The sequence below is a fragment of the Aulonocara sp. 'chitande type north' Nkhata Bay genome, linkage group LG3 (genome assembly GCF_057382095.1).
Source record: "Aulonocara sp. 'chitande type north' Nkhata Bay isolate Kocher_YH1m ecotype deep benthic linkage group LG3, A_spYH_male_GT1.1, whole genome shotgun sequence".
Lineage (NCBI taxonomy): Eukaryota > Metazoa > Chordata > Actinopteri > Cichliformes > Cichlidae > Aulonocara > Aulonocara sp. 'chitande type north' Nkhata Bay.
In genome coordinates, this window is record NC_141346.1 from 22710738 (window position 1) to 22727681 (window position 16944).

At 39.9% G+C, this 16944-nt stretch overlaps 1 protein-coding gene across 1 annotated transcript in view; it reads right to left on the reverse strand.

Moving 5' to 3' along the window:
- Positions 1-2713: 2713 nt before the first annotated feature.
- LOC147334605 (high affinity immunoglobulin gamma Fc receptor I-like) overlaps positions 2714-16944 on the reverse strand; it is a 29674-nt gene continuing 15443 nt past the window's right edge. Inside the window, exons 5-10 of the mRNA XM_086285964.1 lie at positions 14179-14445; positions 12889-13047; positions 12732-12782; positions 10984-11058; positions 9917-9982; positions 2714-2874 (exon numbers count right to left, since the gene is read on the reverse strand). Coding sequence (XP_086142090.1) covers positions 2714-2874; positions 9917-9982; positions 10984-11058; positions 12732-12782; positions 12889-13047; positions 14179-14445 — 779 coding nt within the window. The remainder of the gene's footprint in view (positions 2875-9916; positions 9983-10983; positions 11059-12731; positions 12783-12888; positions 13048-14178; positions 14446-16944) is intronic.

A 16944-nucleotide genomic window follows, 5' to 3' on the forward strand; every position in this document is an offset into this window, starting at 1 on the left:
ATAACCTGTTCAGGGTTGCCGACCCCTGAACAGGACCCTGAGAGCCTTCATCAGGAACTCAATGGGGATGTGGTGGACAACAGTGGAGGCCAACCTCAAGCCCATAGCACAAGTCACCATCAAGTGCGAGATCTACCAAGGAGATGCTCTGTTCCCACTGCTGTTCTGCATAGGCCTGAACCCCCTCAGTGAGATAATTGACAAGACTGGCTACGGAATGGAGCAGTTGTCAGCCACCTCCTGTACATGGATGACATCAAGCTGTATGCCAAGAGTGAACGAGACATTGATTCACTGATCCACACCGCCAGGATATACAGCAATGATATCGGAATGTCGTTCAGACTGGAGAAGTGTAGTCGGATGATAACAAAGAGAGGGAAGGTAGTCAGAACTGAGGGGATCAAACTACCAGAAGGCAACATTGCAGACATAGAGAACAGCTACAAGTACCTGGGGATCCCGCAGGCGAATGGAAACCACGAGGAGGCCGCTAGGAAAGCTGCAACCACCAAGTACCTGCAGAGGGTCAGGCAAGTCCTGAGGAGTCAGCTGAACGGTAAGAACAAGATCCGGGCTATCAACACCTATGCCCTGCCCGTGATCAGGTACCCTGCTGGGGTAATAGGCAAAAGGAAGAGATAGAAACCACTGACATCAAGGCAAGAAAGCTCCTTACCATGCATGGAGGGTTTCACGCCAAGTCCAGCATCCTGAGGCTGTACGCTAAGCGGAAGGAGTGAGTGTCAGCACCACAGTCCAGGATGAGACAAGGAACATCCACGAATACATCACGAAGATGGTCCCAACTGACCGAGTGCTCAGTGAATACCTCAGGCAGCAGAAACCCAAGAAAGTGGAGGAAGGCAAGGAACCATCATGGAAGGACAGGCCCGTGCACGGTATGTACCACCGGCAGATAGAGGAGGTGGCTGATATCCAGAAATCCTACCAAATCAAAACAAATAAAAAGCATGATTTAAAATTGATTAAAACAAGCAAACAAACTAACTAACTAATTAACAAACAAACAAACAAAACAGTATATAAAATCAAAACAGATAAAATCAGAACAGTAGATAAAATCAGTAGTTAAAATGTTAGTTTTGAAATTTAAGCTTAAAAGTGTGGATTTGGTGCTTTATTCAAATGCAGCTGAGAACAGGTGAGTCTTCAACCTGGATTTAAATAAACTGAGTGTTTCAGCTGATCTGAGGCTTTCTGGGAGTTTGTTCCAGATATAAGGAGCATAAAAGCTGAATGCAGCTTCTCCGTGTCTGGTTCTGACTCTGGGAACTGATAAAAAACCGGATCCAGATGACCTGAGGGATCTGGAAGGTTCATACTGGGTCAGGAGGTCACTGATGTATTTTGGTCCTAAACCATTCAGAGCTTTATAGACCAGCATCAGAACTTTAAAGTCTATCCTCTGACGGACAGGCAGCCAGTGTAAAGACCTCAGAGCTGGACTGATGTGGTCCACTTTTTTGGTCTTAGTGAGGACTCGAGCAGCAGAGTTCTGAATGACCTGTAGTTGTCTGACTGATTTTTTAGGTAGACCTGTTTTACTGTTACAGTAATCAAGCCTACTAAATATGAATGCATGGACTAGTTTTTCCAGGTCCTGTTGAGACATCAAATCTTTTATCCTTGATATATTCTTGAGGTGATAGAAAAACACATTAAGACAATAACAAAATCAGCTTACTAAGTTTAGCTCTGCATCCATCACTACACCCAAATTTCTCGCCTGGTTTGTGGTTTTTAGGTGTATAGATTGAAGTTCTCTGGTGACCTGTAATCGTTTTTCTTTAGCGCCAAAGACTATTACTTCAGTTTTGTTTTTGTTTAGCTGGAGAAAATTGTGGCACAACCAGACATTAATTTCCTCAGTGCATTTACCAAGAGCCTGTACAGGGCCTCGGTCTCCTGGTGACATTGTGATATATATTTGTGTGTCATCTGCATAGCTGTGGTAGTTTATTTTGTTGTTCTTTATAATCTGTGCCAGTGGGAGCATGTAAATGTTAAACAGAGGGGGTCCCAAGATGGAACCTTGGGGAACTCCACATGTGATACTTGTCTGCTCAGATGTGAAGTTACCTATTGATACAAAGTATTTCCTGTTTTCTAAGTATGTTTTGAACCAGTTTAGTACAGTTCCTGAAAGACCTGCTGTTAAGTCTAATTGTTGAATGTTGCCATTGTGTTTCTTAAATTTGTACAGTCTTAGTTCAAGCAGTAGGATCAAAGCCATTCCTTTGATCCTGACCACCTCTCCAACCACTCTGTGCTGGGGGAGGTTTTATTGTAGATACATCCTATCTGAAAGATCTGTTTCTTTTGATGTAAACTTCCTGGGTTTACGACCCTTTGGTCAGCAGGAGGTCTGACACACACACACACACACACATTCTCACATAACACACACACACTCAGTGTATACATTTACATACAGTGCCTTGTCTTTGTAACCAAAGGGGGTTGCAAGGGGAGGTGTTTTGTAAACTATTGTTTGATGTTTGTCAATAAAAGGCAGCGAGAGGAGGCCATCATCGGGGTCATTGTCGTGCTGGACACAGATGAGAGGCCTCCCTTGCGCAAGTAATGGATCGATCGACTGTCTTGTTTTCTTCATGATGAATAAGTCTCTAGAATTAGCGGGGCTTGTGGAAACACAGACCCAACATTTATTTGGTCCTCGAGCCGGATCCTAACACATTGCATCCACCGAGGAGAGGGAGAGGACACCACCGCAACGTCTGGGATGATTGACGTAAAGCCCTGGTGTTTCACTTTGCTTTGTCACCAGGCCGGGAAGTTTGCGCCTGAACTCCCCTCGGGATGGATGACGATTGACGGGATCCAGAGACTCTTCCCATGAACGTAAACAAACAGTGAGTACAGAAGGCCTTAGAGAGCGGCTACGTGACCCTGCGTTGACCGCAGGTACGGGAGCGCGCTAGCCGCGTGAGAGAGACGCAGGCTTCTCCGCTGTGTGGGGCGTGGAGATAACCTAGGTTCGGTGACTCCGCCGTGAAAAGAGTCCGGAATCTCCGCCATTTGGGGCGTTAGAGAGTGTCCGAAGGTTGAATTCTCCGCCATATGGGGCGTTTGAGAGTTTTCAACAGAGAGCGCTAGCTGTGCGTGCAGACGCAAGCAATAGGCCTATGTTGTGTGGGTGTGCGGGCCAGACGTGGTCTGCGTGAGTGTGGCTGATTGTTGTCTTGTAATGGAGAATAAAATGTGTAAGTCTGCCTTAGAAGGGGATGTAAAATTTATGGAGAAATTTTCACCGGGCAGCACGCAGTATGTGGGTTGTTGGTGTAAAAAATATGGATTTGAAGGGACATTAGTGGAAGTTAAAGGTAAAATGCTTGTAGAAAGAATAGCTGTAAGTGTAGCAGGTAAAACAGGGAAAGCGAAGCAGAGGAAGGAGTTGCAGTTAGCAGTTGCTAAGTTGTGGCTGGAGCAGGCTCAAAAGAGAAGAGAAGCACAGAATGTTAAAAGAGCAATATTGCAAGCAGTAGTTGTGAAACCTGAGGATGAAAACACAGCTCAATCCACTGCAACTACTTTAGAACCATAGAAAAGCTTTAGAAAGAGCAAGAATGTTAGCAGAAAGAAGAGCCAGAGAACAGCGTGAGAGAGCAGAGGCAGAGGTGGAGGAGAAATTAAAGGCTGAGTATGGAGAGGCATTAGGAGCAGCATTGAGTCCAAGACAGACTAGGCAGGGTAGGAAACAGAAAGTAAAGTTAGTGAACACAAACGTTACAACTACATATCCATCCCTGACACAACACAAAAAAAAAACATATGGTGTTTCTGTCCCAGAGTGTGAAGATGAAGAAAGTTTTTCTCCTGATCCATTCCGTGAGTGTGAGCATGTTTGACGTCATGGTGTGTGTGAAAAGGTATCCAGCTGGGGCAGACTGATTCTGCAGATCACCTGCCCAGTGGACAAAAAGGAATAAAATAGTTGTGTGGATGAATGATAGCATGAAGAGTGTTTGGTGTTTCTCAGTCTGAAACAGCTGTAATGCTATTTTCTGTTTTGGAGAAAAGTACAGTTAAAAAAAAAAAAAAAAAAAACAGAGAGAGATGTGTGTTGTTTAAGCAGTGATGAGAATAATGAAAGTGTGATGAGAGACTAACACAAAAACATACAGAAAATGCATTAACTATACTAAACCTTACATGCATATACACATACAATGATACTCATGAAGACCAGACAGCATCTTAAGCATGAGATTCTGTTTGTCATCTTGTCCAAGTCACTAGTAAGATGAAAGTGATACATAGACTAGTGGACTGAATATTATAGGAGGACAGATGGTTGCATCATAGAGGAGAAAACAGAATGCTGATGAGAGGTCTTAAATGAGTGAGCTGAGTGAGCTGATTGTGAGTTTCTGGTGTGTGAAGAAGTTTTACCATGGCACACATTTAGTTACATGAGAAGAAACTTATTATGTGCTAAGACAACAGGGTTATACTGTATGTTGTGTGTATGGCTGATTGGATGAATGTTTGAGATTAAACTGGCTGTTGATTTGTCTTTTGTTATTAAGTTGAGCCTGCCAATTGGGTTGTTACGATTTATCCCCCTGGCATGAAGAACACGTGTCATGACTTTAACAAGGCCTTTCTTTCCTTTATTTTCTTTCTTTCCTTTATTTTCTTTCTTTCCTTTATTTTCTTTCTTTTATTTTGTTACTTTCATGGTGCACTGAAAGTTTTGTTTGATGATCTCTGTTTGAGCAGATCTGCACGATTAGAATCGAAGCGTCGTCGAGAAAACTGTTGCAAAGTGAGCTTCTCCAAAATTAAAATGGGCTCAGGAGAAAGCCACTTATTTGGGACAATTAGGAAACAAGTTCCTGTCTAAAAGGATTCAACGAGGAAATCCAGTCTAAATTGTTTTTCTTTTTGAAATGATGTCGTTTTGCTGAGCGTGGAAACGAATGCGACGATAATTTCCACAATTAGCAAAAGAAGGAATCACTGAGTGAATGAGTAAGAATTTTAAAATAAATGGGGAACTGACTGACTGACAAAAGCTGACAAGACTGACTGACTTAACACCATTGTGTGAAGTCAACCCCCACCTGACAAAGGTGTGGATGTATCTCTGTGTGTGTCTCTGTTGCAGGAGCAGAAGGAGACCACAGGAGGAAACTTGGGTCACATGACTATGTGAACTCTGAAAATTTAACCTTTTTAGTTTAAATTCTCTGTCTGTGAATTTAGTGAGTGGAGTGAGTGGAAAGACACAACACATTTACACGTGAAGCAATATGTTTCACAACTAAATGGGATCAGCTGCTCATCGATGGTGACATTAGGCCCAGGGTTGTAAAACAGGGGAGGTGGTGCACACACTTATCCCACACTGTCCTGATGGCAGCTAGCTTGTCTCTCTGCCGTCGAGCTGGTCTGTCATCTCGGTTATCAAAACGGATAATCCTGGAAATTTTGTGGAAGTTTTCCAGAGACATTGATGCACGGAAAGGTTCTTGCCAGTTTCTGCATCCCACAGGGATTCTGTGGATTCCCCTTTGGACCTGAAAACTCCTGCAAGGATAAGAACCCCAAAGTAGGCCTTTGGGGTTCTTAGATGAATTTGTTCCATCTCCTTCCACCTCTCTCCAAAAACACACCTTCCTTCTAGATTACTGCAATCCAGAATAATTTTCTGGATGGAATCTGGGATGAAAAACTCAAATGAAGACTTGATGTCCTGCACATGAGTAACTGTCAGCCATGTTGGCCCTGGCTTATCACAGTAACAGCTCTGCAGGGTGGCTCATTTCTTGGGCAAGAAGACCATTCAATTTCACAATTTATTGACATCCATATTTCTTCACTTGCTGTCTGGTGGGCTTGTTCTGGTCCTGGAGCTGGCTGCAGATGGGGTACTCGTCTTCGTTTTGTTACTAAATGGTGCTCAACCTCATCCTCTTCTTCAAAGTCACTGTCAGACTCTGAATTTTCAGAAATGTGAAATATTCTGAAACCTCTTTGTCAACATCATCATCCGAAGCCCCTCTCTCTTCCAAAATCAATTGGATGGCCCTCGCAGCAGATAATCTTTTGCCATCTTGATCAGTTGTGATAAAGAACCACACTGGCAAAGTCTTATTTATAGTATTATGCCCCTAATTTGCAGGAGGGACAGGGTATGAGAAAATAAAATTTGGATCCCTCAAGAAAGAGGGTAAAATGTGTGGGAATGTCAGAGCAGACGGTGTTGATAGTTGGATTTTCAACAATGTTGCAACTTTGTGCAGGAGCAGGAGGGGAAGAAAACACTATCAGCAGCACCAGAAAGGAGGAAGACAGAGTGTGGGAACACAGGACCTACACTTTCAACACTTTTATTAGACCTGGGTCCAGTGGACCCGAACACCTTGTATGTAATGTAAATGTGTGGGGGGAGGTACAGTATGAGGTCATTGAAAATGAGTTTGGATTTATGTTCTTCACAGAAAATAAGCCAATGAATTTCAGGTTGAAAAAATAATTAATTGTTTAATTTTTCTTTTGAAAAAAACTGAAAACGGGTCTCACAGACCCGAACACCATACAAGGGTTAAGCTGTACAATGTTTCAATAGTTTATTTCACCTTTTGACATTGTTAGTTCCACACGAGGTAGATGTTTACTACTGCAGACTAAACTTACATTTCTGTCACCTACAAGACACTTGTCTTTAATGTTACTGTTACTCTCACAACCACACATATTACCATAAAGTGGTGCACAATTCTGAATCTGTCAAACCCTTTTTGCCAACGGAGGAGGGCACTTCTCATGAGTGAACAGACAAAGCCCACCAGTTCTCTGCTGGGCTTTGTCTGTTCTTGGAGTACTGTTTGTTCATCTTTATGAGATAACTCCTCGTTTATCTCAGCCTTGGCACCAAGCACAGATGGATGATGTATGGAATAAAACAAGTTGGAGGTGAACAGTTTCACCCTTGACTTGTTAAAATTAAATCCATTTGCTTTAAACAGATGCCTGCGTTCCCAAAGAATATTAAAGTTGTTGATAAAATGCACTGAGTGGTCAGCACATTCTGATATAAGCCATTTATTCAGTGTAAACAACCTGCTGAATCTCTCGTCTCCTCCTCTGACCGGCGGTACAGGTCCACTGATGAATACAGCTGCATTCAGAGAGTTTACAGTATTTAATAATCCAGTAAAGTCCCGTTTCAGAACCTCCGACTGTTGTTTGGACACATCGTTTGACCCTGTATGCAGAACAATGTTTGTCACAGTTGGATATTCATCTGCAATTTGAAGAATTCTCTCCTTCAGGTTGTTGACCATATCGTTAGGAAAGCAGAGGACTTTAGTGTTCTTACCGCACATCCTTTGTACATCCTTTACGGCAGAGTCACCCACAATCAGAGTTTCAGGCCTAGCCTTTAGCTTTCCCTGTGGCCTTTTACTTTTCAAAAGATTTTCAGACCTTACTTCGCTACTTTTAGATGGATGGTTGTCCGATATAGATCCAGGGTCCTTTGATAGTGGAGCAAATCTGTTCTGCAGTTTCACATTCAGTTGTTTTGAAGGTTTGTTGTTAACCTTCCTATTCACGGTTGTCCAGTCCTGTTTCCTCCCGTATACAGGGGTAGAAGAGCTTCTCTGTCTCGTAGGAAGTGAAGGCCAGTCGGTTTCAGAGATTTCAGCTCGCTGTGCCCTGCCTGTGATACATCCTCCCCCTTCCAGGAGACATGATTTATGTCTTGGTTTTGCACCAAGACAGTCCAAGGGGGGATTATCGCTTGAGGATTTATAATAGTGCACAAAGTCTACTTTCTTGGTCATGTTATCTGTGCTCCTTAGCTGTGTACTAGCTTGCTCATTGCCATTGTTTTGAATCAAAGGCAAGGTTGTTTCATTTCCACACAGTCCATTTACCTCCACATTTACTTCTAAGCGATGAATTTTTGTCTCCAGTAGTGCAGTCTTCTGCAGGAGGCTGTGGTAGTCATCTGTGGAGAGGGAAGGCATCTTGTTGGTCTCCAGTAAGCACAAGATCCATTGAGGCTGGGGTTTATCACACCAGGCACCCAGGTGCAGGCTGTGTAAAGATGCTCCAGAGACAATCCAGCACATAACAGCAGGGTGTAAGATGCTAGCAGGCAGGGCATAGATGGAACGCTATAACCAAGTGGCCGGTATAGTATACAGGAACATCTGTGCCGAGTATAACCTGGAAGTTTCGAGGTCAAAATGGGAGATGCCCCCAAGGGTGATGGAGAATGACAGAGCTAAGATCCTGTGGGACTTCCAGATACAGACGGACAAAATGGTGGTGGCTAACCAACTGGACATAGTGGTGGTAGACAAACAGAAGAAGACGGCCGTAGTGATCGATGTAGCGGTTCCGAATGACAGCAATATCAGGAAGAAGGAACACAAGAAGCTCGAGAAATACCAAGGGCTCAGAGAAGAGCTCGAGAAGATGTGGAGGGTGAAGGTGACGGTGGTCCCCGTGGTATTCGGAGCACTAGGTGCAGTGACTCCCAAGCTAGGCGAGTGGCTCCAGCAGATCCCGGGAACAACATCGGAGATCTCTGTCCAGAAGCGTGCAGTCCTGGGAACAGCTAAGATACTGTGCAGGACCCTCAAGCTCCCAGGCCTCTGGTAGAGGACCCGAGCTTGAAGGATTGACCGCCCACAGGGGCGAGTGGGGAATTTTTTTTAATATATATATATATATATATATATATACATATATATCACTTAAGATTATATATTTATTCATTTATTATTATTATTTATTTTCTTAAATTTTATGGATACTCAAAAAACAACAACAACACAAGTTAACAAAAAATAATTTTACATAAATTTGCTTTTATTAAAAGAACGCACATTTTTTGCCTTAAATTTATTCCCCCATCTTCATAATTTTACATAAGATTCACCTTGTGTTCACAGTACCACCATCTTTACCATAAAAGGATATTTTGTTGATGGCTCACATTACATTAACATAGCATTTGTCACACTGTCTTGCCACAGAAGCCACAGTGAGCATGTTTAAGAACTGCAACAGTGTACTCATGTCTACAATTAGGCAGAGCAAATAGACCTGGGCTTCACTAATAATATTTATTAACACACTGCTCCCTGTTTAAATAGACATGATGATATGAGGTGGCTGAAGTTTTCACTCTCAGAATAAGAACAGAGATAATATTTTTTTAAACATGCAGGTTGAGATATTTGCAATTTGATATAAACTGCCATCTTTTCACATATTAGAAATTAACTAGAAGTTAACTAATTAAATGTGTTTTTAACCACAAAAATGTTTCATTGTATTTTATATAAATATATATAAACATGTGTCACTTTTTCTAGATTTCATGATGGCATTAACAAAGAAAATAAAATGCACACTGAAGACCAGCATTCCCTTTATTTTTAGTCTTGTACTGTGCAGTAAAAGTTATCCAGATCCATGCCAGTCAGTTGTGGGACTCCAACCAGCTCACTACTGCCATCTCTGTTTGGAGGCACAATACATTTCAAAACAGTTATTTGTTAAAACAGTCTTATCTGGCTGCTGCATGATAGACCATCAGATAGACTCATCAACACATTTTTGCCTGTGGGTTTCTCGTGTGGGGTTTTTTCTGAGATGTTAAAAACAAAGCTGAAAATATCAACAGCATGAAACACGTGCATGCTGTGTTTAAAAAAATATATAATTTAAAAACCAAGAATATAACATTACTGTCAGATTATATATCCATCTTGTCCAAGATGTATTTGGCCTGGCCCTTTGCTCAGTGATAATGTGCAGAGGCTCCAGTCCTGCTGCAACCCTAAATTGTTCCCAAAACATGGGGTGAGCATTAAGGATTTAATAGTCTACTTTCAGTGTCAATTACCTTTCACATCCCTGGGTTTCCTGACCATAGCATACTTCACCTGGACTGATTCAAGTGCATTGTCCTCTGCAGGCATATAACAACAAAACATCATAAGAGTGATTTTTCTTTTCATTACATTTAAAATGTAAATTGTTCTCACTCATTTCTGGCTGGGACACACGTATGGTCTTCAGAGCGATGTTACTTTTTATATGGTGACATGTTTTTCTTCCTGTCACGATCTATGCTGTTAGATCATGTGTAGGGGAGAGTAATGCAGACAACCAAAGGCAAAAAAAAGGATTCTTCACAAAGAGTGAGGCATTTATTATGGCTGGTGGCAAACTACAAAACAATGGGGAAAGGCGAACCAAGATGAAGCTAAATAATAACCTAAAATGGGAAAACCAAAAATAGACATGAAAAACCCTAAACATGAAATCTGGTGTGGGTGTGTGGATACCTGGAACATGGAAACTTGGAAACATGGCATGAACTTAACAGACAACCTGACCGAAAATGAATGACAAAGACTACCTGAATGCACATGAGGGTGACAAAGGAAGAGGAAACACATGTGGAGCTGGGGCAACTTGACACAATGACAAGACAGGAGGAATTAAACTGGACATACTGAGCATGGGGCGTGAGACTTTCAAAGTGACACATGACAGATAGGGGAGACATGAAATGAGACACCAGGGGAGAGATGTAAACAAGAAGAAGAGACGAGACACAAAGGGAGAGAGCAAGAGAAAGGGACAAAAAGGGAGATAAAGACATCATGAGACATAAAGGGCAATGGAGGACAGACTCACACGATGAAGACACAACAACATAAACAACATATTGAGGAGACACAAACATGGGAGGAACCTAAACATACAAGAACTAAACAGGGAAACAGGACTCAAAACATAGAGCCAAATAAAGCCTAGACTAAATAAATAAACTAGAACATAATAAAACACAAGTCACCAAACTCAGAATGCTGGGTCAAAAACTCCTGAACCATGACACTTCCCCTACACATCTAAGCAATTAAGGGTATTATAACTTCAATGTTTTCAGTTTAGGCAAATTACCTGTCGACATTCTTGGTTTTGTGATGAGGGAATATGTCTCGTTGTTTTCTTCAGCTATGCTTACCACTGCAGGCACTGAAATATAGCGACAAGTCAAGACCTTAAACGAATATGATATGGGCAGACATTTTTTAGTTGAAATTTTAAAAAAAACAAAACAACAACAACAACAACTCTGATTCTAGACACTCTTTCTATATGATAACAATGTCAAAGTGCAGACAGTAAAATCAAATCAAAGAGACATACCAAAACCAGAGTGATGATTAAAACCTTGGTGTTTTTTGGTTGAAATGGCTGATTTTTTTTTATTATTTGAATTTCACTAAAATAAACAAACGTAACAAATTTTTTGAGCTTCCAATTTATAAACATCGCTTAAACTTAAACAGTCTGTTTTACAGCTGATCAAAAGGTCAGGACCACATGCCTTTAAAATCTATAATGGAGCTTCAGGAGGTGAAAGGGGCATCAAACGGCCAGTGGCTATATCCAGATGTTGCAAAAAGCATCCCTAATAACTGAGGGCCCTTGTTTGTGTGGTAACAACTGGGTTTTTCAACACGCCAACACTACAGTACACAATGCCCGCAGGACAAGGGACTTCTTCCAATAATAACATGGTAAATGGCCTGCATTTGTATAGCGCTTTTCTAGTCCATAGGACCCCAAAGCGCTTTACACTACATTCAGTCATTCACCCATTCACACACACATTCACACACTGGCGATAGCAAGCTACATCGTAGCCACAGCTGCCCTGGGGCGCACTGACAGAGGCGAGGCTGCCGGACACTGGCGCCACCGGGCCCTCTGACCACCACCAGTAGGCAAACATGGGGTTAGTATCTTGCCCAAGGATATTTGGCATCCCAGCCAGCCTGGGATCGAACCACCGACCTTCTGATTAGTGGCTGACCTGCTCTGCCACCTGAGCTACGGCCACCCAAAACATCACTCTTTAGGACTATCGTGCATGTTCCATTGATCTAAATTCAACTGAGAACCTTTGGGGATGAATGGCAAGGGAAGTTTACAAAAAATGGACTACAGTTACAAAATGGACAACAGTTCCATACAGTAGATGACCGTCTTCACCACTTGGAGAAATGTTCCCACTCACCTCATGGAAACGCTTGCATCAAGCATGCCACAACGAATCTTTGAAGTGATCAACAATAATGGTGGAGCTACTCATTATTGAGTTCATGTTTGGAACTGTGATTTCTGTTTTGAGGGGATTTATAGGTTCTTTTGTAGGTGTGGTCCTAAGCTTTTGATCAGCTGTAAAACAGCACTATCTTATGAATGAATGAAGGTCCCGGCTCAAAACATGTCTCACTCCCATTTCTTCTTGTTGGATGTTGAAGCTCTACTTGGAACCTAGTTAAGATCCAACCATGATTTTTTGGCATTTTTCAAGTGGTCATAAACTTTTGATCGGGACTGTATATCAATTATTATGTTGTCATCATGTTGCCTCGCAACCAGTGGGCTAAAGTGACCAATTTGTAGCATTTATGCTTCTACCATAAGAAAGCGCAACATATTTCTTTCCACAACAGTAACATGCAAATTATAATTAAAAAAATGTTATTAAACATGGTATATTTTGACATCATCATATTGCCTAATAACAACTAGTGTTAATTTAATTGACCAATCTTGCTTGCTTGTTTCTAATTTCCATGATCCTGTACATTTGAAGTTCAGTTTTTTTTTCTTAAACAGATGTTTGCCTTCCTAACCTGTTTGTGCAGAAGAGGGAGGCTGGAAGGAGGCAGCAGAATTGTGAGCACCTGCTTATGAAAAAGACAAAATAAACAGGAAAAAAGTATGTTTATTGTTATAAAATAAAAAGTCATAAAAAAATAAAATGTTTTGATGAGCCAACTGTCAGCATACTTGGTGTCAAAGAAGTTTCTTCTGTATGACCTCTGATGGTTTGTTGATGTTTATTATGTTGAAACACTCCTGCCAGTATTAGCAGAATGACCACCAATAAAACACTGAAACCTGTGCAGAGCACCAGGTAGAGCTTGAAGTAAGGCACTGTAGGATGTCCTGCCAGAAAGATGATTGCACTGTGTATTAGAAATGATTAAAATTATGTTGTAAATTACTCTAAATATTTTAAAAAATAAAATAAATCCTATTCACTATAATTATGTATGCCCAATATGATTTAGCCCTTTTTCAAAAGGTGGCACACTGTTCCAGATCATTTTCCAATTACTTTATTTCTGTCTAAATAAATTATTTATTTATTTATGTCTCAGCCGCATATGATAACTGGACATGCATACAAAGGTGTAAACAAAGCTTCATAAAAATTAACCAGTTGCCAATAGAAAACATGTCCTCCACCCACTAAAGAAGTTGTATTAAAAACCACATTAACAATGAGTCTAGTTTGTTGTTGAAAAGACGTCCACAACGACCACATTTGGACTACACATAGCCTGTGGACAGAGGTCCAATGGACGTCAACACTAGACGTTTAGTAGACATAAAAGATGTTACGTGGTGTTACCAAACAACCCCTTTAGTAGACCAAAATACGATGTCCAAAGATGACACATAAAAGCAACACTCTGGCGTCACTTTGCACAGTAGGTATGTTCATCATAGACCACATGTTGCTCTTCATTAACACACTTTATCATGAAGGTCTAAAATACAGTTTGGGTACAAAGTTTGTCTCTAATTTATTTAGAAAATATTGATGCATCTTACCTTCAACACTAAGCCAGCTCTCTGGTGATTCTCCAGCATCAGCAATACTACATTTGTAAAGTCCTTCATCAGATTTGGATACAGTGGGAGTCATTATGTTTCCTGATGAGCTGCTCCCAACGGAGACGCCATTTTTATAGAATTTTGCAGTGTACCTGGAGTTTGCATCCTTTTTTCTACAATGCAAGGTCACATTTTCTCCCTGCACCACAGGATAGACAGGAATCTCCAGGATCACATGACTCTCTAAATCTAAATGGCAGAAAATATGGCAGTTATTTTGTGTAAAAAGGGACTTTTACATAATAGTCATGGTCAACCGTCATGACAGCTCACATCATTTTTAAACAGACATCTGTGTCAAATATGTGCTTTTTCTGCTTATTACAATGCACACGCACAAACTGTTGATGGACTAAGTATGTCAACTTATAATTGATTTTTTTTCTATGGACATACCAGTTACAGTGACATTGACAGAGTTGCTTTTTTGTAATCCTCCCATTTCACACCAGTATTCTCCAGTGTCACTTGAAGGATATGCATTAATAATATTGCAAGGTCCAGTCGATGTTTCCCAGGTTGAAGCACATGTTCTAACATCTCCATTTATCTTTTTCATCACTCTCCATCCATTCAGCCCATTTAGCCCTTCACAGCTGATAGTGATAGGCTCTGTTTGAAAGAACTGCTGTCTGTTTGGAACAACTTGAGGAAAACCTGAATCTGAGACAGAAAATCAAATAAAGACTCAACAAATACCGAACAAAATAGTCTCAAAAAACTGTTTTTCAGACAACCACAAATGTATACACATTAAGCACTCTAATGCTCGACTGCTTTCAAATAATTATATATGACATTATATATATATATATATATATATATATATATATATATATATATATATATATATATATATATATAGATAGATAGATAGATAGATAGATAGATAGATAGATAGATCGTATGCGTGCAGTTTTTTCACAAGTGTTTTAGAGGTTTATGTTATGTTGTAGTTCTATTTTTAGCTGAAAAAAAGTAACTGCAGTAGTTTCAGAAAATTCATATTCTTATGAGATTTATTAAATCTATAACATACATACACACTTAGACATACAACAAAATGAATATTTAAAGACTTACTATATGTTTGCGAATCACTGAATTCAGCAACTATAACCAACAGAAACAGGACATTCATCACTGAAAAGATTGAGAATGACAGTTTTAATATTTAACAGGTTTTTTTTCCATCATTAGCAATAAGTCCTATGCATTTTTAGTGAGCAGTTACAAACATCCATAATGACTTCATGCAAATGCATAGCTGTATTTTGGATATTGTTATTTGCCCTTAATCCATGTATTTATTTTTTAATTTGTATATATATATATATATATATTTTTTTTTACAAAAGACAAGGTCAGTACTCACAGACACTGTTGGTGGAGATTCTGACCTCCATGTTGTCTTGCTGCTGACTGTGTGAGCATCAAACTGAAATGAGGATATATTCTTTTAAAGGAATTTCCTCTTCCTGTGGTTCTTTGTAGTGACTGGGGCCCAACAGGGTTCAATTTCAATCACATGTGATTGCATAAAAAATGTCCCTGCAACCTACTATATGTTCAATTTCTTGAATTTCTTTATTCATTTATGTTTGATCAGTTCTAGATTTTGATCATTCAGCCTACTCTTTTAATTCTTTAAGTTCTCAGTAATAGTAATGTATAAGATAGATTGTGAAATTCAGACTGACATTTGTGTTTCTTTCCTCTGTTCACCATTAATTCTTTATGTTCTGTTTATGTTTAAAATGAGGAATAAAAATATTCATGTTGTGTTTTGATATTGCAGAAGAAAATTAACAAAACTTTTCCAACTACAATATGGAACTTTGATGTGTTCAATTCCCACTGCACATTTGAAAAATACTTCAGATCATACAAATTCTGCAGTTTTATTTTTTTTATAGATGATATAATACAATATAATATAATATATTATATCATATGATATAATATAATATAACATAATATCATTAGAATCTTACTGGTACATGACAGTAAGAGTTCATGGTGCACAAAATTAATATAACCCAATGTTCATGACACTATCATTTGTCACGTACTGTGGTCACCACAGTACGTGACAAATGTCAAAATAGCTCTTTGAGAGCATCTTTACTGTGTGAGATGACAGCATAAACAAGATGGTTTTGGGTTCTCGTTAGTAAACTAAAAATAAAATGTCTATTGATGGTAAAACTTAGCTCATATTCTTAGATGTGAAAATTTACTAAACAGCAATATTGCAAAAAAAATGTATAGTTATTTTAAGGACATGAGTTGTTGTGAATACATATAACTCCACAATAAGTGATTCTCTTGCATATAGTATGATTTCAAAAGTATGATAGTATCACTCAATTTCAGTGTTACTCGCACATTGGTTAGTTATTCTCATTGACCACCTTAAGCCATCATCAACATTCTAGTAGACTCAGTAGTCCATTGACATCAGTTGTAAATTATTTATCTAGAAATTTTGTAGAGTATGGAGTTCGAAGACTGTGGCTGTTTGGTCTCTCCAATGTAGAGGTCTGTGCATTCCTCGCTGCACTGTACAGCATACACCACATTGTTAAGTCTGTGACAGACTTAACAATGTGGTGTCCCTCCCCAGACGCCTTAACGCCCACTCACATCCTGGGCCGTCTGACCTCAGGAATTTGACCTTAGAACTGAAGAAGCTTCTCAGATGAGAGGTGAAATGTCTTCAAGCAACTTAAAGAAGTCCAGACACTTTTCTTTGCAAGCTCCTTTGACTATCCAAGATGGCCGACTTCTAAATGGCCACCATGGTCACCACCGATCTTGAGGAGTTTGCCCCCTCACATATACTAATGTGCCACAAACAGGACTTTAATATCACCAACCATTCCCATGTTATTAAGGTGTATCCATATAAATGGCCCACCCTGTATTATAAATCAACACACACTCTTTATATAAAAGTAAGTAGCCTGCACAATCTAAAACATTAAAATTCTGTTAATAACCACAGAAATGTTCACTGTCTTCTGTCTAAATGTTACTGTTTTGACAGTTCTTTTCATAGCTTTCATAACTTCAGTAACATTAAAAATCAAAAAAGAACAATGGAGACTAATATATCCTTCATTCGTGGCTTTGGATTGTATTATAGAAGTGATCCAAATC